This window comes from Chaetodon trifascialis, chromosome 20 (assembly GCF_039877785.1).
Source record: "Chaetodon trifascialis isolate fChaTrf1 chromosome 20, fChaTrf1.hap1, whole genome shotgun sequence".
Lineage (NCBI taxonomy): Eukaryota > Metazoa > Chordata > Actinopteri > Chaetodontiformes > Chaetodontidae > Chaetodon > Chaetodon trifascialis.
The window spans coordinates 10678567-10703907 of record NC_092075.1 but is presented as its reverse complement, the minus strand read 5'-3'; the positions used below and the strand labels follow the sequence as shown (position 1 = coordinate 10703907).

Here is a 25341-nt window from a genome sequence, read left to right as displayed (position 1 = left end):
TTCCTGGGAGCAGTGATTTCCTGGAGTCTTGACATTACCTTGAGATCAGGGTCAGTGTCTCAAAAAGGTGGTGTCCAGGGTGGGAGGGGTCAGCCACAGTCTTTCCTGCTCGCCTCAGGGTATGAATGGCAGATTGCGGCCAATCACCTTCTCGGCGGAGCGAATGATTCGCTGCAGTCTGCCCTTGTCCTTGGCAGTGGCAGCAGCTTACCAGATGGTGATGAAGCAAATGAGGATGGACTCAATTGATGGTGGTGTGGAAATGCACCATTATTGATTTTGGCAGGTTGAACATCTTCAGATGCCACAGAAAATACATCCTCAGCCGGGCTTTCGTGATGAGGGAGCTGACGGTCCACCTGTGGGCAGACTCATCCCCACCAGAGATGAGTCCACTGTGGGTGGTGTCATTCAGGAACTTCAGGAGCTTGAAGGACTGATGAGTGGAGGTGCAACTGTGGGCGTACAGGGAGAAGCATGGAGCAGAAAGGGGGGGATCCGGTGCTGATGGTCCAGGAGTCCGAGACATGTCTCCCCAGGTTCACGTGCTGCCTCTTATCAGACAGGAAGTCAGTAAGGCTGAAAGATCCTGGTGTATGTTCCTGGGGAGTCCAGGTGTTCCAAGATGAAGTAGAGAGCTGTTCCTACTTCATCATCTACAGACCTGTTGGATGATGGGAAGGCACAAGGTGTTCGATTCTGTCCATGAGAAATTAGTGAACATTAGAGGTGCTGGAAGGCATGTTTTATTAACTATGGTCATGCCAGGCCACCTGCTGATAGCCTGTTCTAAGCTATGCTAATGGCTTCCATTGTAGCCTCACATATACTGCACAGACATGAGAGTGGTAGCAATCTCCTCATGTGACACCTGACAAGAAAACAAATAAGTGTTTTTCCCAAAATGTTGAACAATTTCTTTCATTAATTTGGTTCTAGCTGATCTTTGACGGCGGCTCCCTTTGAAAAATAAGCCTCTCTAAACCACAGCTCAAATGTTAGATTTTACATTTCACTGAATTCATCTTTAGTTATGAACTGTTTATTTAATGCCTGACATGTGCTTGGTACCAAGTAGCCTGAGGCTTAATTTAATTTTTTCAGTTTGCAGCTGCAATTTCCATTTAGCCCCCTGCCTGCTATAACAAATTTCTGACCTGAGCAGGAGCTAGGATCTGAAACGTAAAAGAAATAAGTAGCAGGGCTCAAGAGCCTCACTTGTTGCTCGATGCATTAAGCATGCAAACCTTTCTGTTCACCCAAATGTATTTTGACTTGTGTTAACACTTAACACACAGACGGGTGCAGAAAATGAAGATAATCACATTACAGGCGGACAGTTTGGGAACGGTCAACAGACTCTGCTGTGACAGGAGCAGCAGGACGGTGGAGGCTTGTGTGTGCGTGTGTGTGTGTGTGTGTGTGTGTGTGTGTGTGTGTGTGTGTGTGTGTGTGTGTGTGTGTGTGTGTGTGTGTGTGTGGTGGTGGTGGTTTGTGAGAGTCCAAATGAGGCTGGAGCAGACAGCTGGAGAGAGAGGATCGCTGCCTCATACAGCGTGTCTGTATCAGATGAGAAGGGGGGGTCACCCAGGATTCCCTTGAAGCTGCTCTCCAGGAAAAAGAAATGTTTCGAGATTTTGTTTGTACCTGGTGTACTGGATAGGATCAGCTCGTCACTGCTGCAGTTTCTTTTTTTCTCGTGTCATCGATCCGTGTGTTTTTCTTTTTTGAGAAGATGCCGAAACGGGGAAGAAAAGTGAGGCAGACTATGTCGGGCATAGACAGTTTGAAAGAACAAGACGCGGTGTAGGAGTCAGTCAGATCAATAGCGGAAGGGTCGATTGTGATTTAATATTTTTCAATTAGTTTATCATTTTTAATTGCTGGAATGCAGGAGCTCCGCGTGGAGAGAAGAAGAACAAACTAGCATGTTAATATTTGCATCAAGATTTTAATATGAGCTAATTAATATCTGGATGCTCATTGAAGGCTTTATCCAGCGAATGCCTGGAACAGTCCAGACAGGCTGCATCGCCGCTCATCGGGCTATGAAGTAAAAGTTTCATATGTCATTTCTATGAAAAGGCATTGGCTGTTTGCTTCACATCTTGCTTACAGTAGGCTGCCACAGGCTATGCACTGAAACCAAGCTGCATTGTTGCTTAAACGCGCAGCCCAGTGGAAGGTGATTCTACTCATATTTCAGCATTATCGAAAATATTTAAAAAAAAAAAAAAAAAAAAAAAAAACCGAGGGTTGAAGTTTGCGGAGGGGTTTCCCCTGTTTCATTGGCTTGAGATTTTGTTTAAAGATATCAAGCAAAGGGTCTGTATCAAGAAAAAAAAAAAAACAACTCCGGAGAGCTTGGCTATATGAAGATCGCGACACAGTTGTTGGTTTTCCCTCGCAGAAATGCCAGTGCGTGCTGTGACCACCAGGTTCATGTACAAGGGACTTTGCACTATTCCAGATGTCCTCTCCTACCGGACCCCCGTTATCCTGCCTGAGGATGAGGTGGAAGGTGAGTCTCCGGTTCTTATTGTGATTTTAACAGTTGTGGTTGAGGTGCAGCGTCCACCTGGCGAACTAGTTCAGGACCCCGGAGAGCTCCAGCCGTGGTGCGCTTCTTTCCCTGATCCGCAAACCAGACTGCGCACTAAAACTGTAGCTTTGCTTGTAAAAAGGCTCAGTAGTGTCCATATTCTCCTTTAGGTTTTAAATGTGTCAGAGATGCATTTTTATCTTGCTTTCTGCATATTTTTGCCTCTGATTTTTGGAAAAAGACATAAAAATAACTATCAAACTATCAAATTTCCACACCATCCTCTAGTTACTGCAGTAAGTTGCTAATACACCTCATGCTCTCCCACCACATACAGCCCGCAACACAAGGTGTGCATGCATAGCACATTGTCACAAACTTGTAAGTAAGCAACATCTGTATGCATAATGCCATATCTCCTGGTTATATCTGCAGCACCTGTGAGACTAATTTCACTTGCTGCGAGTCATTTGTGCTTGAGAGAAAAGAAAGAGGGGCCTGAAATGGAGAACAGTGATGATGAATGTGATGAATGGCAGATTTCAGTCCATAAATATGTAGATTACAACACCATTTCTAGAAAATCTATGCCAGATGAAGCCCATTAATGAGATGGCAGATTGATTCATTTTGAATCTTAAATTATGTCCTCTCATCTCTTTTGGGTTTGTTTGATGAATTGCATTTAGTCGTTAATTAATAAAAATGACCATCAATAGCTCTGTGTTGCACTTGGGCCATCTAAAAGATTCATTGGAGTATTATTATGGTTCCTGCTGTAGTAAACGTAGAGCATAGCTGTTAAGAATGGAGGTTTTGTTTTGGCAAATGGTCCTCACAATGAGAAAGCACAGCTGGCAGTGATTTGGAGCCAAGCCAGGCAGACTACAATAAAGAGATAACTCAGATCAGATTTGATATCAGGAAGTCTTTTATGCAAAGGGAATTCCATTTCCCCTTCTTCTGTCTGTAGGTTGCCTGTGCCCCACAAGTGGCTGCCTGCCCTTGCTTTGAGCCACTCGTTTGACATTGAAAATCCACTATCTGCAATGACAACATAAATTTAATTAAAAGGTTGGCTGTGGAAAAGCAAGAATTGGAACAACAGTAAAATGACGAGAGTGTTGTGTGTCACAGAGAGGCTGTGCGGGCGATACAGCTTTTAAGGGAATGGAGGGGTCTTTTCAAACTGTAGTTTTCTAATTGAGAGCCATTAAATATTCAGACCATCGTGAGGCAGATCATTCAGCCGTGAATGTATTTACCCAGGGAAGATTCACTGAGCACATAACGCACTGCTACATTTACATGGCCTCACACCTCGCCAGTGCCTGGGCTAAACAGTGCTCTACCTTTTGTCTCTGAAGCAGCTCCACCAGCAGATGAACTGTTGATGAAGGAGGTCAGAGAGTTTCAGATTAACCTCAGGTGGACTAATGGTTTGAATCAGCAACTCCCCGCTCCCACCAGCTAGCCTTTACACAGCTGCTCCACCTTAACTCACAGTGTGGGAGCTGCTGTCGCTGGTGTGTGAACAGTGCTGCAGTACAGTGGTTCTGAATGAAAATTGCTCCTTATTTCACAGAGGTCTGATATTCAGCCTATAAATATTGTTTCATCCACAAGATGTTTAATTACGGTGGGGCAGGAGTTCTCTGAATGCTCAACTCGTGTAATTACTCCTGCCTAATCATATTTATGGTAATAGCTTCCTCCTAGCAAGGTGTGTGTATATACACACTCAATGTAATTTGACATGTTTGGGATCATCTGAGAATTACAAACACGTCACTGAACTGCAATATATTAAACGTCGGGAGATTAATTTACAATTGAAGCTAGAAATGAGCACAGTGATGCTGCTTCTTCATTTTGACTTTATGAAATATCTAAAAATATGCCCTGACGACACAAAACAACAGCAGAATACCTTCATTAACATGCTATTCAGTCAGTCCATAGCTAGCAAAACTTAAAACCCAGATGAAAACTTCTCAGACATTAGCCCCAGATGGCCGCAGTTCAGATAACAATGTCAGATTATGTATGGATTTATCATTATCAGCTCACTACTACTTTTTTCTTTATAACCCATTTCCATTTTAGTAGCTACTTTAACGTAAATCCTTCTGTATCACCTGTACAATGTCTCCAAGAAAACAATATGGTGGCTCCACTATAACACCTGTACAAGTTCTAAACATGTTCTCCTTAAAAAGTGATACCAAGAAAGACATGTTTTCATTTTTGCAAGCACAGACCACAAAATAATCACTAAAAAGTGAGCACGAACCTCAGCGAGTTATGTGACGAAATCAGTGGAGATTTCTCTTGGTGACAGTGTTGCAGAGACGTGCTGACTATCAAGCACCCACTGACAAACACAAACACACAAGGACAAAAGGACCTCACATCCTGTGCAGAGACAGCGCGTGTCACACCGTGGACATTGCATGACACCCACCGTCCTTTATGAACGGATTAAAGAGTTCAGGTCAGTTACAGCTTCAGGTGAATCTGTAAAGGGAGTGAACGAGCAGAAAGTTACACTGAGCAAAATCTGATGCACAGAATACTTTTTTTAATGCTGAAGGATTTAAAGTAACAGGTATAAGTGGATATAAAACTGGTGAAAGTTTCTCAGATGGCCACAAGATGATGAGTCAACACCTAGTTGAGACACGACAGGCAAAACATGGCTTTTTCATGCTCCATTTAGACATTTTGTGCTATTTTGCTTTCATAACTTGTCTTCTTTTGGACTTTAGGAGTTTATTTTAGTTCAGATTTCTGTTTGGGAAATGTATGCAAATTTAAGCACACTTGACTAGATAATAACTAATTTGCATATGTAATCATAAAACTCTTGCCATACAAAAAATAATTGTCTTAACATAAGTACTCGACTGAGGTGTTCTTCACATGTCGTCTTCTGCCTTAATTCAAAAATAAAGCTGAAAATTTGTACCTCATTAGCGCCTCAATTGATGACTTAATTTCCTTGGATGTGTCTCTTGGTAGCATTTTTAAAGATGCTCACGTCATTTAAAAGTTAAGGAGGAAGACAAATGACTGTGGGATGGAAAATAATAGGAAGACGCTGTTCATCATTTAAAAATAGATTAATGAGGCAGAATTATGTATTCTCACATTTAATGAGGATTTTCTTACTTTACAACAAATACTTTTGTGAGCAGTTTCATTTGAATTTAATTGGAACAAATAACTAGATTTCATTTAAAGTGCATCGACTAATTTAATAATTCTGATTAACTAATACAACGTGGATAATTACTCCAGTGGCACACTCAGGACTCCATGGAGATTAACTGTAAATCTGCCATCTCATAACCTTTGAGTTCTTTAATCTGACACTTCATTTGGATCATAAACATATCTGCAATATTTACTGTATTGGCTGTAACCAAAATAGACGATGGCCACAATAAAACTTGAGAAATTCTGGCATTAGTAGCAATACATTAGTAATAACAGTAGTGCGGATGACAGACATTCGCCCTGAATGGACAGATGATTGTTTATAGTGGGTGAGCTTTAGGGAGGTTGATTAAGCACTCACAGCTCTTAATGGATCTGCGGGTTCCTGGGAATGTTTTTCGAGCAGATGGTCGCCTGGGTGGGCAGGGTCAGTGGCAAGGCTTCCTGCCCTTTTCTTCGCCCTTGTGTCATGCACTTGTCACAAACCCTGATATGTATTCAAACCATTACTACTGTGCCAGCAATTATACCACTGTCTCCTCTAAAAAGGTGCATATGCTTAGGTTTATGTTTGAGCTTTTAAAACTCTCATCCAAAACCAGATTAGTTTGAGGTGTGACTGTGGGCATTGGGTTGTTCAGCCATCTACACCTATGCTGCTTAAGCTATTCAGACCAGTGGTATTACAGTAATCACATTCATGAGTACATCCATTTAACAAATATGTTTGTGCTTACCCTGTGTGACAGAGTCACACTCTCTGAGATCTTTTCTGTAAATGTCTATGTGGACAAACTGTGCTGAGCCAAATGTCTCCCAATTTTTGAGCACAGTATTAAAACCAAGGTCCAGAGCCAAGGTCAGGCCATTACGCATGAACGACTGGGACACCTGAATACATCTATGATACTTTGGCTAACATACATTAAAATCTCTCCATTATGTCTGTTACAGACAACAGTTGCAGTAATATCCTTTACGCAATCGTGTGTTCACAAAGTGGTGATCCTCGCTCCATCCTTGCTTGTGAACGACTGAACCTTTCCAGGATTCCCCTTTCATATCCAATCATGATGCTATCACCTGTTACCAATCAACCTGTTTACCTGTGGAATGATCCAAACAGGTGTTTTTGGAGCATTCCACAACTTTCCCAGCCTTTAGATGCTCCTGTCCCAACTTGTTTGAATTTGATGCCAGTAGCACGTTTCAGAGTAAGCATATATTTACAAAAATCAATGAAGCTTTTGAGGTAAAACACTAAATATATATTTTTCTGTAGTGTTTTCAATTGAGTATATGTCAGAAAGGTTTAACAAGTTATCTCATTCTGTTTTAATCATGTTCAGTGTTCAAGGTCAAAGTATTCTCCAATCATGTGATTATGTATGTTGAACAATGTTTTGGCAGAAATATTGTGTTGCATTTAAGCGAGTAGGCTCAGAGTCATAAATGAACATGATCAGATCTTTAAGACGGTGTACATAAACCTGTTCTAATTACACTGAAACACACACCATAACTTAGCGTAAACTGGCAGACACTTTAACTGCACATGCACTGAGCCTGATAAGACTCTCGTTTTATGGCTGAACAGTCATGACTACCCCAGCAGTTACACTCTTGGAGGTCTCTTCGAGCTTGTATCACTCCTCGGTGCATCACTGACAGAGGATGTGAACAGTATTTATAGATCACAGCCAGCAGGAGAATCCCCCAGACATCATGCATTGTAGTGGAGTGGAGACCGTCTTCCACTTTGTATGCAAAGCCGTCTTCTTTTGTGCTTACAAATGGAGTGTTTTCTGCACCAACAATGTAAACAAGTATAAGTGTGTGTGTTATTGTATCAGAGCTGTCAGGGATCTATAATGGCTATGTGTACTGATGTATACTGTACACATACAGAGTAATATTTGCCAGACCAGATTTACAGTGGTTGGAGATTCTCCTCCTCCTCTGTCTGCTTTTGAGAAAAGATGAATATAAAGCAGAAATGTTTGTGTTTCTGGACAACAACATGGTTAAAAAACACCCGACAGGCCACTTAATGCTCCATCATCCTCCCTGCTTTTTTTAAATGTGGCTTCTTCCGCAGTCTGAGACAAATGTCTGGTCGTTACTGCTGTAGCTGTCCAGAAGGATTCACAGTTTCAAACAATATCGCTTAATGATATTACAAGATGTTAATCATGGGACTGTGTCCTTACACTCCCCTTGTCCCATTGTCAACAACAGCCATATTTCATTTACATCATCACTGAATTGGGACACTTAACATGCAAAGCAGCTGTTAAGTGATGAAACCTTTGTAAAGATATGCAAAACTCAAAGACTCAACTTAAAGCTACAGCAAATATAATAAATGGAAGGGTTAACATACCAAAGTCTGACGGGTCTGTCTCTAATCTAACACAGATGTGCCTCTGTCTCATTGTAGGAGATCTGGGAAATATTCTCAACAGAAAACATCCATTAACAAGACCTTGTGCTGCCAAAAACAGCATATTAATCATCCTTTTTCTTTGTTCTTAACCCTTATTATATCATGAAAACCTTGAGAGATCTGACCACTAAAAGCATTTTTAGAAAGGCCTGAGAAAACATCAAATTCATAACAAGCAAGATCAGTTTAAGTCAAATCTAGACTGTCTATATTAGCAATAAGTCACTGGATTCGGTCATGCAAAACAGCAGGATCTGCTTGTGAAGCCAAGCTCTTATTCTTAATAATTCGTCTTTTCCTCTAGAAGATCAGGTCACGTAATTTCAACTCAGCCTGCCAAGAGCTGCAGGTAGTGGGAGTATTTCAAGTACTTTTTGACAGCAGGAGTTGTTTCAGCTGCAGGGCTCGTGCAGCACGTCTTCGCCGTCTCTTGTGACTGAGTGTGTTGTGTTTGTTTATGTAAATGTAATAACGTGAAGACGCTTTAAATCTGTAGCAGCAAATAAAGGGGAAGTGTAAATGTGCGGGACCTGCAAGGATGGAGTGATTTATGTTTTCACGTGCATGTGATGCTGTTCGACTCTCCACAGCAGCGACAGTATAATGAATCATGTCTTGTCGCATCATGGTTTATCATGTTGTCCAGATTCAATCAAGGTGTTTGTGATTGAGGTATTCAGCACTTTAGTGGTGTGTAGGACAGTGGATCAACTTGTAGAGCAGCCGAGCAAGGTAAGCCATAGACCGGAGGCTACTGCAATTAGTTACTAAAACACAAATCTAGCATGACACAAACTTAGAAATCAACTTTTAGACTATTATAGATTCCAGATTTTTGCTTATTTATTTTGGGGGTTGTAGTCAGGCAGAAATATTAGATGTACTTAGCATCAAGATAATAATGTGCTAAGGTGGTGCTGCGCAATTTAGTGATATCTTCACAGCTCTTAGTATTATTATGTATTTGTAAACTTGCATCATTTTGACAGTATTTTCATGTGTGTGCAGACCTATTTTTGTTTTGCTGGGAGGGCCTTCCTGGAGCTCTCTTGACTGTACAGCATTTTTTTTTTTTTTTTTTTCGTATCCTCTGGTTAATATGAATCAGGTTTTCCCCCTTTCATTATCAGAAAAAAGATGCCCCGGGTGTCATCATACCATTATTGGTGCAACCACCTGGGAAGGCTCTTATTTAATGAAAGGGGTCTGATTCATCTCCAAGGGAATATTTTTATCCTCCAACCAATTTTCTGTAACTACCTCAATAAGCAGCCTTTTGATAAGAAAACTACGTTCTTGATTTAAGGAACACACAAAGCTACACAGTTAAGTAGAGCATGTCAATTAGGCAACTCTTGGTAATATTACCAATATTACCTTTGGGCGTGAAATCTGAAGTTGCTGTTGAAATGTACCTAATTTAAGGAGTCTCTGATCTGTCAAATGATGGACTCAAGGAAACATAACAACTGATCTGGATTACAAACAGCTGGAGTAATTGAATGGAGTAACTTTGCAGACTGAAGACTGTCTGGTGTTATTCTCTTCAGTTCCTGTGGTGTGAGAGAGCTCTTCATCTACCTCCCGCTGTATTAACTCCATTACCATTTCTTGTGCAATGTCATGATCATTCACCAAAGGTTAAGAGGGATTTTTGCGGTGGACTGGACACTGTAGGGTTCTCCCAGTGGTGGTATAAGGTGGATGTTTTTCCTCAACCATTCCTTGTTTAAAAGGCAACATCTGAACACCAGATGGCTGTATGGATGGTGGGCTCTCTCAATACAGCTACTAACCTGTGATACCGAATAGAAAAGGACAGCCGCCACTCAAAACAGCTGGTTAGCTTGCTGTGGTATCAGCAACAAAGATGGATAGCTAATGTTAGCTACATCGTTCTTTACATGTTATTTTCTCACATTTTCTTCACACAGTACTCACACACACCATGTCTGTCACATTTCAGTTCATTCACGGTTAAAGATTTCACAGCTATTTCAAAGTAAGCATTTTTGATTTGCATCAATCACCCCGTTGTGGTATCTTATATGATATTACTTGTGTCATGAATGTCTGATTAGCATACCAATGGCATGTTTAGGATATCAATATGATGCACAACAGCATCATCTTTCTCCAAATGCCATGTTGGTCTCCCACACTCTTCTTCTTCTGGCCCAAAGCCATTATTTGGGATTTCCCCAATTATTTAGGTGAAAGAGCTTCAATGGCCTTTCTGCATCTGCCAGTGGCACTGACACTCTGCCAACATGCAGCAGTGGGCTTCTTGGCATCAGCCTTCGTCATGGACCATTTTCACGGGGGTGTTTTTAGCTGCACAAACAAACAGCATGAATCACTCTGCTGGTCGGTCAGAAAGGTCAGTAGGATCTGTAGGTCCTCATGTTCTGTTTTAGCTCACTTGGAAGGTCAGCAGACTTTTAAGTCCTGGGTTTAGATCTCAGGGTTGGCAAAAGTGGTGGTCTTTGATGTTTGGGACAAATTATTTCTTTATACAGGCTCCTAAAAGTACATCTTGAAAGCTTCCAAGGGCAGGTCATTTCTTGGGATCGGGCCAAAAAGAAACTGTGAGTGCAAAAAGGATGAAAAGCACCGCTTTCACTCAGACGGTGATTGAAAGATGGAGGTGATGATCTAACAGTAGGTCAAATAACCTTAAACAAATAAGTTGAATAGATAAATATCAACAAGCCCGTTTGCGCACCAGGAAACAATCAACATCATGATTCTGTCGGCAGCCGTTGGACTAACCTGCCGTGAAATTGTTGGTCAATATTTCATTTTGTTCTTGCATGGCAAAATGTAATGAATAAGCCATATAATTTCTGTTTCAGTTAGTTCAAAAGGCTACTTAAAATAATTCTGTTCCCCTTCTTACCTCAAGTGGCCCAACCCTCCAACATTTGTAAAATAGGATGCACTGGAGGGAATCAAAGATATTCAAAGATATTCCGCAAAGTAAAAAGCAGCAAAAACAGATATTTCTTCTGCAGTCCCCAGATACATTTTCAAGATAAGGCAGCAGCTGTGGCCACAATGTAACGAATGCACATTATCAGAAATAAGAGGAGATTATTCAAGGATTTAGAAAAAAGGTAGCTACACTCACCACACCTGCACATGTGTCTGGACCATCCATAAACAACGCTGCCTTCAGCAGATCTGTATCTGACAGGACACTGCAGCTGCACTCACATTAACTTTGCCGTGGGAATCGTTTGTGTTAATAAATGCTGATAAACTGATCACTTGGTTAATGATGGTTACATCATGTGACTAACTTTGAATTGGCATGTCATGTAGACCAGCTAAATGGATTTTGCACATTCGTTTGTAGTTGGGACTTTAATCCATTAATGGCCTGTTCTTTTTAAATGTTAACAGTTGCACAATATGATGGTTCTTGTTTGTCATTTTGAGTTTGTTTCCAATTAGCTCACCCTGGTATGCTGTATTTGTCATTGCAGACACGCCTGTGACCATGTTCTTACCCTTGACTTGACTGAGCGCTGATGACGTGTTGTGTTTGACTCAGTGTTACCGTCAATGCCATTAACTCAAAGACTACAGACACTTTCATATCTTTTCAATGACTCAGCACAAAAAATATATTGTGACACATTGATCATTATAGTCATCTACATATTTTACAGCATCTTTACAGTCACCGATTTGAGCAATAACTTAGCTCGCACCACTTTTAAAGATTGGATTAATGGTGTTAAAGTGAGTTGGGATTTCAGTGCAAGCTCTGAGATCGTCGTCCTGTCGGCAGAGTAAACACAAAAAGACCTTACTTTCTTGTTGTTGCAGGGGTAATATGCTGATTTTCTAAAAAAAAAAAAAAAAAAGTGCTGTAATTACATACAGTACAAGGATTTTCATGGCCTGACCCTGACTTTAGATAGCCGAGCTTTTGCACCCCGAGAGCAGCGCAAGGTTACGTCGATTCTCTGATCAAAAAGCAAAAGCTGAACGCTGTCTAAAAGATCACTTTTACCACTTCACTTTTTAACGATGGTGGCAGTTTGGTATCGTTATGCGTTCACTCTGCCCTGTGTGTGCACTGCATCAATGTGAAAATGCATTTGCTTCATACTGTTTGCAGGCATGTGCAATATGCGTTGTCATTGTGCTCAAAACAATTCATTGTGATGTGTTTAAAATGGTTTACTCATTATCACTGTCTCATACACAAGCTGATCAGATTCTATTGAGACTGTATCAAAGATGTATTTCCAAGGCTGTGCTTGTACTGTGTACTGCGTTTTTCAAAACCAGGCGACAGGTTAAATGTGAGATTCTAACGAATTCTGCCTCCTCAGAGAAGTCAACACAGAGCTGTGTCTCTTGTGTTTGCATCTTTACATTTTTTAAATATTCACTCCTCATGGTGTGAAACAATCAGTAGTCCAGCCACTGCTCAGCTGGCTCAGTGAATTCATTATTTGTCACTGGCACCAGGGGTCGTGACATTGAATCTAGGGTGGCGCTGAAGGGAGATAACAAAACTCAAGCAGCACTGCTGGCTGTAATTTAGACAAATATGTTGTGTCTGATATGTCAAGGTTTCGTACAGACAGTGTCACTTGTTCAGAAGGACCTCATTGAATGTGCCAAAGACTCGTCTGTTGCAGTGGTTTCTTCTATTTTCCCACAAGGCTGTAGAATGCCACTGACTTGTAAACTGCAGTCTCTCAGTCATTCATGTACACAAGATGGATGGTTAGTGCTTGTCCTCTCATGGGTTTGCATGCAAATTACAGATGGTGCTAACCCAATCATATACTTGCATGCAAATGAGTTTTCTCTGAGGTAGAGGCACTGAGTATAATTGCATGATTTCAGTCCAAATGAAGTTCAGATAAAGTTCTATACAGACCCTTGGTTTAGCAGCAGAATCAAGTAAAGCTCATAACTGATGACAGAGAATAACTGAGCCTAAAGAGAGTAAAGTGCAGGTGGAACTGGACAGTTTTGTAACTGTCAGTTATATTAATGTTCACTTGCAGCACTCGCAGCCGGGCTAGCATTGCTCACGTATACGTTCATATCGTACAGGTTCAATTTTTTTTGATTGCATGTCTTGTTTTATCGAATGGCACGTGACTACTGGCAAGCACTGAGGAGTCTTGTATATTTGAGGATCTACATCAAAAAGAGCCGCAGAGGTACTGTGCCTTTGATGTGCAACTGCTCTTTTTACCACTTCAAACAGAATAGTGTGATGCAGGGTGAGGACAGGAGCCAAATGGCAATGTTTATGGATTATTTACCAAAAGTTGTAGTTAATTATAAACATATGAACCAGCTCACTGCCTTCTGTCACAGCCAATTGTGCTTTGGCCATAGTAACAGGTGTCGGCTCTGAAGGTGTCTGTTAGTATGCATGTATAGCAAACAAGGAATTTGCACAATATAATCCTAGTGGGGAAAAAAAAAAAAAAAAAAAACATTTCAGAAAAAACTATGTAACGTCATACCAGAACACTACCATTTGATAATTTATGAACTCGCCTACCTTTGTGTTCAATAAAAACCTGAAACAGAATAGAATAAATCCTAATTCAAATTCATCTATTCATTCCATTTATCTATTTTAATGCGCCTCAGGAAAATACTACTTCACCGGCACTGAGCTGCGCTGTACATGTACATATATATACATTATAAATATTCAACTACAGTCTCTATGACTCTATTTACACCTGGTATTAAAATGCAATCTGTATGTGGACAGATAAGGAAAAACACATGTCGATGCAAGGGGTAAGTGCATTGCGATGGGATCTGCCTGACCACATCTGGAGGTAGTCTGGCATGCATTGTGTTTGGATCTTAGATAGGTGTAAATACAGTCCATACAATGTGCTGGCATCTGTAGGCTACACAGCATACAGATATATTGTAACTGGTTACTTTAGCTAAAAACAAAATGCCAGTTTAACGTAAGGCAGAAAGAGACAAGCCTCTAATTACTGATTATACGTTAATTCTGCGCCATGAAAGATGCATTATTCAACAGAACTGCAAGAAAAATGAAAGCAATATGGGAGGGGAATGAATTACATACATTAATGGAATACATTCACCAAATTTACATGAGGGGAGAAATAATGAAGAATTTGCCACAGCTAGTGTTTCACAAAGTTTATGAAGTTTTCCTTGACTCAACAACAACAACAACAGAACACCATTATTTTTTAGGCAGTCTGGGGCTGATTTGCTGCCACCTCACATTACTCAGGTGCGGGTTTTGTTCTGGAGGGCGGTGATCAGATCTCAGTGACGATAACAAGGCTGCATTAGAAATACCAGGTGTAAACAAAAAGGCAAAATCAGATTGTGTACTGTCCAGATAGTATTTACAGATCACATTTTCATACCAGGTGGAAATGGGGTGAATGTCTCTCTCCGTGGTGCTAAAACACTCAACTACAGCCTCTTTGTCTCTCTCCGTGGTGCTGAAACATTCAGCAACATCCTTTCCACCTCTGGCAATGGTTTGGAAAATTCACCTCCAGTCTGTCTATCTCTATCCATGGCACTGAAGTGGTTTCTGTCAGTCTGCATGGTGCTGAAACATTCGACTACAGCCTCTTTATCTCTGTCTGCGGTTCTGAAGGATTCAACTACAGCCTCTCTGCTTCTATCTACAATTTGGAGGCATTCAATTACCATCTCTACAGTTCTATGCATGCAACTGAAATGGTTTCTGTCACTCTCCATGGTGCTGAAATATTCAATTACGCCCTCCCTGCCTCTGTCCATGGTGCTGAGGCGTTCAACTGCAGTGTCTCTGTCTCTGTCTCTATCCATGATTTGGAAAAATTTAACTACTGTCTCTCTATTTCTAGCTATGGTGGTAAAATGGTCTCTGTCACTGTCAATGGCTGAAACATTGAAATGCACTGTCTCTCTGTGTCCGTCCATTGTGCTGAAGTGATCAAACCCTGTCCCGGCTCTTAATGATGATTGGTGCTCGCAGCCCCAGGCCCATTTGTTCCTACAAAAGACCTAAATCTCTCAAACTCAAACAGGAGTAAACTGTGCATTTGTTTGGGACTATTTTCAGCAAAAAGCACAGAGTATGTGGGATTTACTCAGAATAATCCACCATTTTCATTGTAATAAAGGAACACGGCTAATTGATTTGTTTTTCATAGTTTCTGGACAACAATGGAGCTCTATGGTACAGGGAAATAAGCTACAATATATCAGGATTTGGCTACAAAGATAACACTTGTTGGTAGGATCATTGTAGGTTTGGGTCTTTTCATGGGGATTATTGTCAGTAAGAAAATATCACCACACTTACACTTGAGTGCAGTATTTGTCTGCAGTATTTGTAACAAGAAAAAAGTTTGCTCCCACTTCTGCAATTTTCACTCCTCAGACTCTAAACATTCAGGTATGCCTCTCTTTTCTCAAAACATAAATGACCAGGAAAGAGGGATTATACTTTTTAAGCTACAACCATGATATTCTCTCACACATATACACTTTTTTCAAATGGCTGCACGCACTTTTTCACATCAACATTCAGCTGAGCGGGTCTGCTGTTGCTCGTTGTGAAAGATAAATCTGTATAACCATGCCTCTTGTGCTAAGCCTCCTTCCTCTCCACTCTTTTCCAACAGAGATTCGTGAGGCGTTCAAAGTATTCGACCGAGATGGGAATGGCTTCATCTCAAAGCAGGAGTTGGGGATGGCCATGCGCTCACTGGGCTACATGCCCAATGAGGTGGAGCTGGAGGTTATCATCCAAAGACTTGATATAGATGGTACGTTTCTCTCTCTCTCTCTCTGGGTTATCAAGTTCAAAAGGACTGGAGCTCTGCTGCATTAATCTAACTCCTGAGTGATTCAGTGACATGTTTGTATTTCTGTCCATTTCGTCAGGTGATGGTCAAGTCGGCTTTGAGGAATTTGTCACATTGCTGGGTCCTAAACTCTCCTCGGCTGGAATGCCTGATAAGTTCCACGGAGCAGACTTTGATTCAGTGTTTTGGAAGGTACATGTTGTCATCAGCATCATCAATCAAGTCTATACTTTTTCTTTTACCAGTGTTCATTAATCCATTCTCCTTCCTCATTTGACTAAGTTTTCCCTCCGGCTATTTTGGTGTTATATGATAAAGAGCCATCTGTTTCAATTAAAATTACAATGCAAAACTTACTGATGTATAATCAAGCCATTTAAACAGCTAATTCTCAATCGGGTGTCCTTTCTTGACTGCTGTGCTCCAAGTGGGGTAGCAACTTATGCAGGGATGGTATAAGTACACACACACACACACACACACACACACACACACACACACACACACACACGTCAGAATAGCATTAATTTACCATTTCTCACATCTGCTTTAATTCCTAACATTACAGTATCTTACAGTTTCTTACATTCCTTACATTCCTGCATTTACATGTTTCACACACAGCACAGCAGAGTGACATCATAATCGTGCAAATGCAAATATTACATAAAGCTTCCACACTTTATCTTCCTCAAAATACAATAAACCTCCAAAAGTAGGCCACATACAAAAGAAAACAATGCACATTCAAAAATACTCATCAAACACTCGCTTTGAGCTGAGGTCCAGCCTTCACTGGGCAGACAGCCAATCATATTTTAGAATAATTCAGGGGTAGACACACTGGACACACCCCTGCTAATTCTAGCATTATTATAATATTATATATCATATTCAGATGTGCCTCTCTGACTTTTGTCTGAAGTTTTTTCAAATGACCCTCACATACTACACCGCTACAGTGCATCACATGCAGCATCTTCATTTCTTGCATTTACTATAGTTTCACAGAACCGGGTGAATATTCTCATGGCTGCCTACCAATGTTTAATGCTGGCCTGCAGGTCATTGAGACAGAAGGTCTTCCTCTTCTAATTAGACCTTTCTTGCTGTTTCCTGACTTCCCAGTGTGACATGCAGAAACTGACTGTGGATGAGCTGAAGAGACTGCTTTACGATACTTTCCGTGACCATCTCACCATGAAAGACATTGAGAACATCATCATGACTGAGGAGAGCCACCTTAACAGTCCAGAGTCCCACGTGGACATTGACAGTATGTCTATGACAGATGCTATTTTACACATAGGCATTTTTAAAGCTTCATTAAGACACTCACATGTGCTAATAGTTTTTTTTCTCAATCTTTCCACAGCAAGCCCAACACAACAGGAAAAACACACATGTGTGCGTAAAAGCCTGATTTGTGCCTTCGCCATTGCATTTATCATCAGCGTTATGCTCATTGCAGCAAATCAAATGCTCCGCAGGGGAATGAAATAAACGCTTGTTTCCAGCTGGTCACAAAGAGAAGGATGGACAATGAAAAGGCAAACATTAACCAGAACACTTGACTGTTTTTGGTTTTGTTCAGTGTTTTCAATACCCACGATGATGCTATCACAGCTTCTCGCTATAAAAGATGAAATGATGTCATGCAATGGTTTTGTATGGCCACTAATTACAGCATACCACGGTAAAAAAGACAGGATGGAAGAAAGACTTTTCAAGGGCTGATTAGAATCCTAAAAACAGTAGTACCACATTGTTTCAAATTCCTGATGTTTTCTAAGAGATTAGGTAAGAAAGATGTCAGCAGAAGACTTCAGTATTTCAGTGTACAGTATGTGCTGTAGTAATCGCGACTGTGCTGTGTCCTCTATATTAAAACAATTGATATTGTTGATGAGAACTCTGCCATTTGGAATAATGATAGTACTGATGATAATGATTAAGCAATACAAAAGTGCTGATGGGGTACATATTAACATGTTTTACTCACTAAAGCATAAGGATACATGACTGGATACTGCATACTGTGTCTCTTTAAAGTCTCTGTTTATGTTAGTGACAAGATCTCCAGTCCAGAAGTCCAACTCACATCCAGTTTAACATATTTTGCTAAACCGGCATCATGTGTGATCTAAGTCTTAACAAGCTACAAGCTTTTCAGCCATGCTAGCCTGGCTCTGGGGATGGTAATGATGGTCTGTTGGTCCAGTAGGATTCCCTGACTTTTCCTGTAATGCCCCCAGAAGATCAGATGTTTGATTTATCCTGTGATATATCTCACCATCTACTCAATGGATTGGCCCAAAATTTGGTTACACACATTTATGGCTCCCAAAGGATGAATCCCTCTCTCTCTCTGTCTAACCCAACTGGTTGAGGCAGATGGCCGCCCACCCAGAGCCTGGTTCTGCCTGAGGTTTCTGCCTGTTAGAAGGAACTTTTTCCTCGCCACTGTCGCCAAGTGCTTGCTCATGAGGGAATTGTTGGGTCTCTGTAGATAAAAAGTTTGGTACCAGCTCTATGTGGAAAGGCAACTTCTGAACTGAGTGAAACAGGCAGACTATTGGCAGATGAAATTTGGCACATACATCCTTGCTGCCCTCAGAATATTTGTAATAATTTTGGTGATCACATAACTTTTCTTCTAATGCCATGAGGTCAACTTTTTATTATAACACTTTGGTTTATGACCAAATTCCTGTAAAACAAATGACATTCAAATCAACCTCAGCTGCGCTTTGTGCTTGGTGCTACTTTGCAAATGTTAGCATGCTCATACAACATCAGCATGTTAGTATTGTCATTGTGAGCAGGCTTCCATGCTAGCATTAGCATTTAGCTCAAAGCACTGTTTTGTCAAAGTACAGCCGCCCAGAGCTGCAAGCATGGCTGTAGACTCTTGGTCTTGTTAAAATATTGTAAAGCTTCACACAGCTTTAGAACGGCATGCAGTTGGTGTCATGAAATCAAGACTGTCAGGGAAACCATGATGACAATTTCCCAACTTTTTCCACCATAACAATGAGAAGTACAAAGAACCCAATGATTGGAATAAACTGAATAAGCACAGGAACACACTGGACAGCACTGCCAAAAGGAAGGATGGAAATGAGAGGGATTAAATAACATGTGGACACAGGCTGTGACCCTCAACCACATACCGCGGACTGTCAGCTGATCCGCAGAGAAATCCCACGGTCCATTTCTAAAGATGTCACGGTTTTCTAAAAATTAATGGGTTTGTTTTAAAGCTCAGAGTGAGCCTTCTTGGCTGAGCAGCCTGGGATTGATTTGTAAATCAAACAGCTGTTTTCCCAGCTGAAAGTGTGAATTACGCTGAAGTGAACAGTAAAGTCCAAATAAAAGGCAGGACACAGAAGGAAATCACAAAATCCATCGAAAAAATACCAGAGTGGGTGCACGGGTGTTTAAAAAGCCCAGACTTCAGGTCTCTTGACAACCACACAACTGGTTAACTATGTTTTTCATTCTCTAAGTCTGATAGATACACAATGTTGCTGCATATTTCAAATCTGTGCATCTCTATCTGGCACCAAAAATGAGTCATAGTGAGTCACGGTGAATGACGACGGAGTCGCTGTATGACCTGAGCAAGCAGCTGCGAACAAACTCAACCAAGACAAGTTTAAGTTTCGACAAAACTAGGTGTTAACTGTCACATTTATATAGCAAATGAGAATGAAAGATATTCACACGACACACTTGCATGTACATTCAACTAGAAATAAATGTGTGTTCTATGTGTGTGAGATCCAATTTTGAATTCTGATGTATGTATTCAAATAATTATGCAATTTGTAAAGTGATCATTGCAAAAAAAAAAAAAAAATCTCAGTATTTGACATTTTCCTGTAAATGTCGAATTTTTGTGGATGTGCACACGGTATCAAAATACTAAATACTTTGCAGTATGCTGTGAACAATAATTTAACATATCATGAGAAATGTTGTTTTCTGGCTTTTACATGGACCACCAAAACAACATATTGTTTAAAGTATAACATGGTTATATTTTCTTACTTGAAAGTGATACATTAAATCTATGTGATTTTATTATGAATGTAAGCATAATGTTTTGTATAAAAGAAGCAATCCAAAAAAATATACCAAAAAAAAAAAAAAAATCAGGTTTCTGATGTATAATTTCCAGGCTGCCTGGACATATTCAGATACAAGTTCTTGTGTGTATTAAGGCCATGCACTTACATTGACTTTTCTGATTTGTTAAGATTCATTTTTCAGAATGTTTTCTTTAACAAATAATTGTCAAATTTGACAAGTTTTACAAAATGCTATATATTTTTTCTTGCTCTTTTTATCTTAGAGTTTATCAAAGCTATATCACAAGAGGGAAAGTGTGAAACAGTGAGAGTCATTCTGGCAATAAAACTGATATTTTATCTCATATATAGTAGCTGTTTATGTATGAACTACTTACATGACATCACATTACCTCTCCATGTCAACATATCATGTCAGGTATGGGTTTTGTGTGAATGTAAAATATAGTTATTGTGTCAAATCTTGTCTTAAGACTTATAAGCAAATATTGTGTCCTATTCTGTATGTTACAGTGTTTTAATGAGCAGATTTATGTACACTTTGTCTTAATCGTTGTTCTACATTTGATTTGGACTGTAGATGTCTTTCTTCTGTTCTGTGCCTTTGTCATTTGGAGTAAGAACTACACTCTCATGCCTTGACTTAAAGTAGCTTTAGACAGACTTTTAGAGAGATGGGAAATCCATTTCACAAAATCATCACCTTTGACAGAAATCAATCTGATGCTAAATGTATTTTTGAATTGAAACGACTCCTCAGTAATCCAAGTACCAATAAGTATTCATGTACTATCTTTCTGTCTCCTCTGTTCTTGATAAAAGTTTCTCTAACTTTCCAGTTAATATTTGTAGAACCATCCTACTGTGTGACATTACTAGTAATTTTAATGTCTAGATTGAGAATACCCAGCGCTGTTTGATTTCTGTAACTATTACCGCACATGTAGAGGTTACTGCATCAGTTATACACTAATGTTAGAGGTGTCTAGATGCATGTAGTCCAATAAAAACAAAGGCATTAAAGATGAACCTGTTGTTTATCGTTTTCTGTTTACACTCCTTACATTTACTGTGTACATTCACGCTTAAAATCGTTGCTGCTAACATCGAGCGGATAAGAGAGAAGAAGGGCAGATCTGAATGGGGATGTTTTTCAGGGAAATGGAGTGAAATTCTGAATGCATTCCTCATTCAGCTATTTGAGATCAGAAGGGGAGAACAGTCAGGATCTGTTGGTGTGATGGCCCTGACGGCGCAGCATCCGGCATGTATTAGTAACAGAGCAGAGCACACAGCCTGCCAAGAAGGAAAGACCGTTTCCTCATAGTTATATAATGGTGGTAGTTTTAGCATGCACACAAGCAGCAGCTCAGGCGGTAGACAGCACAACAGCAGTGGACATGAAGTGGTTAAGATGTAAGAGGATTAGTTCTGTTATGAGGAGTTTTAGTGTCATTTTCTTTCATGTTTAAATGCATGATCGTATGTATGGGAGAGAAGACAATATGATAATAATACACATATTGAAAAATAATCAATAGGTAATAATCAGGGAAGAAAGAAAATAACTAAGTAAATAGTCTGGAATGTAGATTTTGAAATGTCAGTTCTTGCCGATGGGGATCCTGGTTTGGCTTCAGAGCTTTCCGTTCCACAGTTCAAGCATGGCGACATGGGTTCCTGTTGTCACTGAGATTTAATAGATATAAATTACTGCTACTGAGGGGGGGTGGGTACGAAGGGGGAAGACTGAGCGACTGCATTTGCGAAGCTGATTTTAGTTTCTTTTTTAATCACTCTTTCTCCTCACTGTCTTTGTTGGCCAGCGCTGGGAAGGCAGGACGTGCACGTGTCCTCATGAGCGATGCAAACAAGACTGTCTGATATCACACAGAGTTGTCAACTCGTCACACTCCGCTGCCATCTCTACTCTGATGTTGTCTCCACTCCACGATGGGGGAGGGGGGGGTCATTTTTTTCTATCCAATCACAAGGTATCTGCCTTGCCTGGGTCCAGACCTTTGAATCTGCCAACTTGACCAAGTTGACAATTCTGTCTGATATCAGACAGTGAACGCCTCGATAGCAGCATCTATGTTGTCTAAAGCGGTCGCCACTCTTATGACTCCTCCTTTCTGTGGAGGGGGCTGATTCAAAGGTTTGGAACCAGAAAAAACAAGACTCATAAACGCTTCCATTGCACCACAAGTGGACAGCAGAAAAAGAGACAAAATGATGCAAAACAGAAAAAAATTTAATGAGGATTCTGCTGTACACACTGCATTAGGTATACAACAGATGTGGAAACAGTTCAAAGTATATACATGTCAGTATAACCCCAGTTGAGAGGGATAATTTAATTGAGGATTATAAAAGGCAAAGACAATTATGAATACATTAGTCACAAATCCAGGGGATGTGCATGAGGCTTGTTCATATACATGTATTAAACTTTCCAACTATGAAACTTTAATTATGAAATTTTATTCAGATCATTAGTTTGCCATCTTTGCCATTTAGGAAGTAAAATGGTGTTTTCCAGCAGCTGGGTTAGAAATAAAATGAAGTCCGCTCAGTGTTTCTCTCAGTGGCACATCACAGGACTAAAGTAAAACAAAAAATGATATCCATCAGCTCATTTTTATAGCCTTTTTAAAATGAGAAATGGCAACAAAAAGATTTTCAGTATTAACTGAAAACCTCATTCCAAACTGACAAACTCAGTTTCTTCAAAAACGAAGGCGACAGCATCTCTTAATGACGCAGGTATTCTGTATCACTCCTCCTATCAGTGTCACATATCCTCTTAACACAGAAGCACAAAGTGAATTTCTTTCAACCCCATTCTGTGCTCACTTTGACTTTCCATCCGCCTGGGGGTGGCGGTAATAGAGAGGGTGGAAGGTCGGGAATGGAGAGGAGCTGTTCAGGCACGTCACTTTCTGCTCGGCCCTCTTCGCTGTCTTCCTCAGTTTTTAGATCTCTGCAGAGATAAATAATTGAGCAGCTGAACTCCAAATCAACCAGAATAACCATTAGCCATGCAAACCATGTATGACTAAGTGTCATACACAAAAATGAACGTGCATACTCTTTGGTGCTGAGGGCAGTCTTCTTCATTTCCCTTCTAGAGAGCCAGTCTTCTACACTTCGCTCAGGCATGAGTCTGTCTACAGAGTCCTCTCTGAGCTGCCTTTCATCTGAAAGAAAGAAAATCTCACTCCAGTCAACATACAGCAACTCACACACTCATCTCATTAAATATATTGTATTGTGTACTTGTATACTATTCCATGACAATCCAGTTGTCGAACATTTCCCTTACCTTCCACCTGTCTTTTTAAATTAAACAGGTCCTCTTCTGACATGTGAGAAAACCTGCAGTTAGGGCCAAAATCACAAATTCCTACAAAAAAAAAGGAAAAAAAAAAAAAAAAAGACCATTAAAAAAGGCATTTAATATAATATCCTGGTTATTGTTATTGGATAAATGTAAGGTTAAACAGTTTTGTTACCTTTTTGGAGAAACTTCCTGCAGGGTTTTTTTGTTTGCTCGTCACACAGAATGGCTGAAGAGTCTGTAAAAAGGAAATAAAAGTGTGTCCATGGTTGTTTATATAATCTTCCATCGTAATGTGAACAGGTGGGCAGCCAAGATGGCATAAAGAACTGTAGGCATGCATAACTGTCCAATCAAAATCTCATAAATCTACTGTACGACTTGTAAAGTGTAATGCAGTCATCATAAACACCTTATGTCATAAAATATAGCACGTAGTTTAATTTTTACTCCAAAGACATCTCAGAGGTCTAAGGACCAGCTGCAAATCTCACCTCTAAAATGGTCGAACCAGGCCTTTTTAGCTCTGTGATGCTGAACACCATTCAGATGCTTCTTCCTGTTGTGCATGTTGTCCTGAAAGGACCGATCACAGTAGTCACAGTAGTACCGCTTTCCCATGGTGCAGGTTATGTGCTCAAACCAGCAAGATGTCACCTGTGAAATCTCTGAAACAGCAGAAAATGAATACATTTAATGTAACTGCTCTGTCAACACATGGTGAGTGAATAGCTGTGCTAATTGAAATGGTTTCTGTATGATGCAACATCAACTGAGTGAGCGTCACCATGTCATGCATCATTATGCAAAAGCAGATTCATTAACAAACCAAGACAGTATATCCTAACAAGAAGAGAGGAGTGTAGCCAAAGCAGACTTTATATGTACAATCATCAATATATTTGCAGATTATTTTTGTCTTACCAGCAGTCTAAAATCCAAATCCATTTCATTTACTATGACTTAAAACAGAAAATATCAGAGTAAGCTCATATGTTTTAAAAAAGCTGCACCCAAGCTGCAATTTTTTTCTAAATTGTTTGTGATTTTCTGTCTATTCACAAATTCATTATTCAACTAACTTTTCAGCACTAACAAACAAACAAACAAACAAACAATACACACAGTATAAAGTACACAACAGACCTAATGTATGCCCAGTCATGGTGCTAATATTGATCTGTTTTGACAATTGAGACTTTTGCATCAACAAAAGTTTGTCTACATTTACATTAAGTAATCATGGTTTCATTTGTTTGTTTACTTATGCATTCATGTATGAGTCACACACGTAACTACAGATTTGGGCTTAGACCAAAAATGCTTGCTTGCATGACAAACAAACTGACAAATAGCCTATATCAATAATATATCAGCAAAATCATGAGGAAGGGCGACTGGTATTAGTAGCATCCTTTTACTGCCATCTACTGGCGAACTAATGGAGATGCCAAATTGGAGAGAAAAAAAACTTTTATTTTGAATATGCCTTGCTAAGACTTCCTGCAGATACAACGTTGTTGAGAAATGTACAGAGCTTGTAAACCAGTGATTTTATGCTAGCAGCAAACATTAACATCTCTAACTAAATATATTGTCCATAGCGATGGCAAATTTAGATAGTTAACCTAACGTTAGCTAGCTAGCTAGCTAACTAGCACACGTTTGTTGTCACACCGTTTGCATTTCTCCTGTGTACAAAAAAGTTCATACCATTGGCGAAAGTAAAAAAAACAGTAAAAGCTGTCCTCCACCGTGATGTTTGCTTTGAGGCGACACCAAACCATAAAATACCGCAAAGACTGCTTCCTGTGGTACAAGTACGGCGTCTGTGCAGGGTCACTAAGCATTCGACC

The 25341-nt window shown here is 40.1% G+C and overlaps 2 protein-coding genes across 4 annotated transcripts; one reads left to right on the top strand and one right to left on the bottom strand.

Annotated features, from left to right (window-relative positions):
* Positions 1-1553: 1553 nt before the first annotated feature.
* Positions 1554-19897, top strand: cabp7b (calcium binding protein 7b). Of its 2 annotated transcripts, XM_070989477.1 has the most exons (6): positions 1706-1756; positions 2411-2521; positions 15869-16012; positions 16131-16243; positions 17180-17327; positions 17427-19897. In XM_070989477.1, the coding sequence occupies exons 2-6, from the start codon at positions 2413-2415 to the stop codon at positions 17552-17554; spliced, it is 642 nt and encodes a 213-aa protein (XP_070845578.1). In that variant the 5' UTR covers positions 1706-1756; positions 2411-2412; the 3' UTR covers positions 17555-19897. The 2 variants fall into 2 exon arrangements, with proteins under 2 accessions (XP_070845577.1, XP_070845578.1); XM_070989476.1 differs by having other exon boundaries at positions 1554-2521.
* A 2575-nt stretch (positions 19898-22472) lies between these two features.
* Positions 22473-25341, bottom strand: zmat5 (zinc finger, matrin-type 5). 2 transcript variants are annotated; one of them, XM_070989479.1, is made up of 6 exons: positions 25199-25341; positions 23980-24153; positions 23661-23723; positions 23471-23551; positions 23237-23345; positions 22473-23128 (listed from the first exon to the last, which is right to left on the bottom strand). In XM_070989479.1, the coding sequence occupies exons 2-6, from the start codon at positions 24104-24106 to the stop codon at positions 22981-22983; spliced, it is 528 nt and encodes a 175-aa protein (XP_070845580.1). In that variant the 5' UTR covers positions 24107-24153; positions 25199-25341; the 3' UTR covers positions 22473-22980. The 2 variants fall into 2 exon arrangements, with proteins under 2 accessions (XP_070845580.1, XP_070845579.1); XM_070989478.1 differs by lacking the exon at positions 25199-25341 and having other exon boundaries at positions 23980-24172.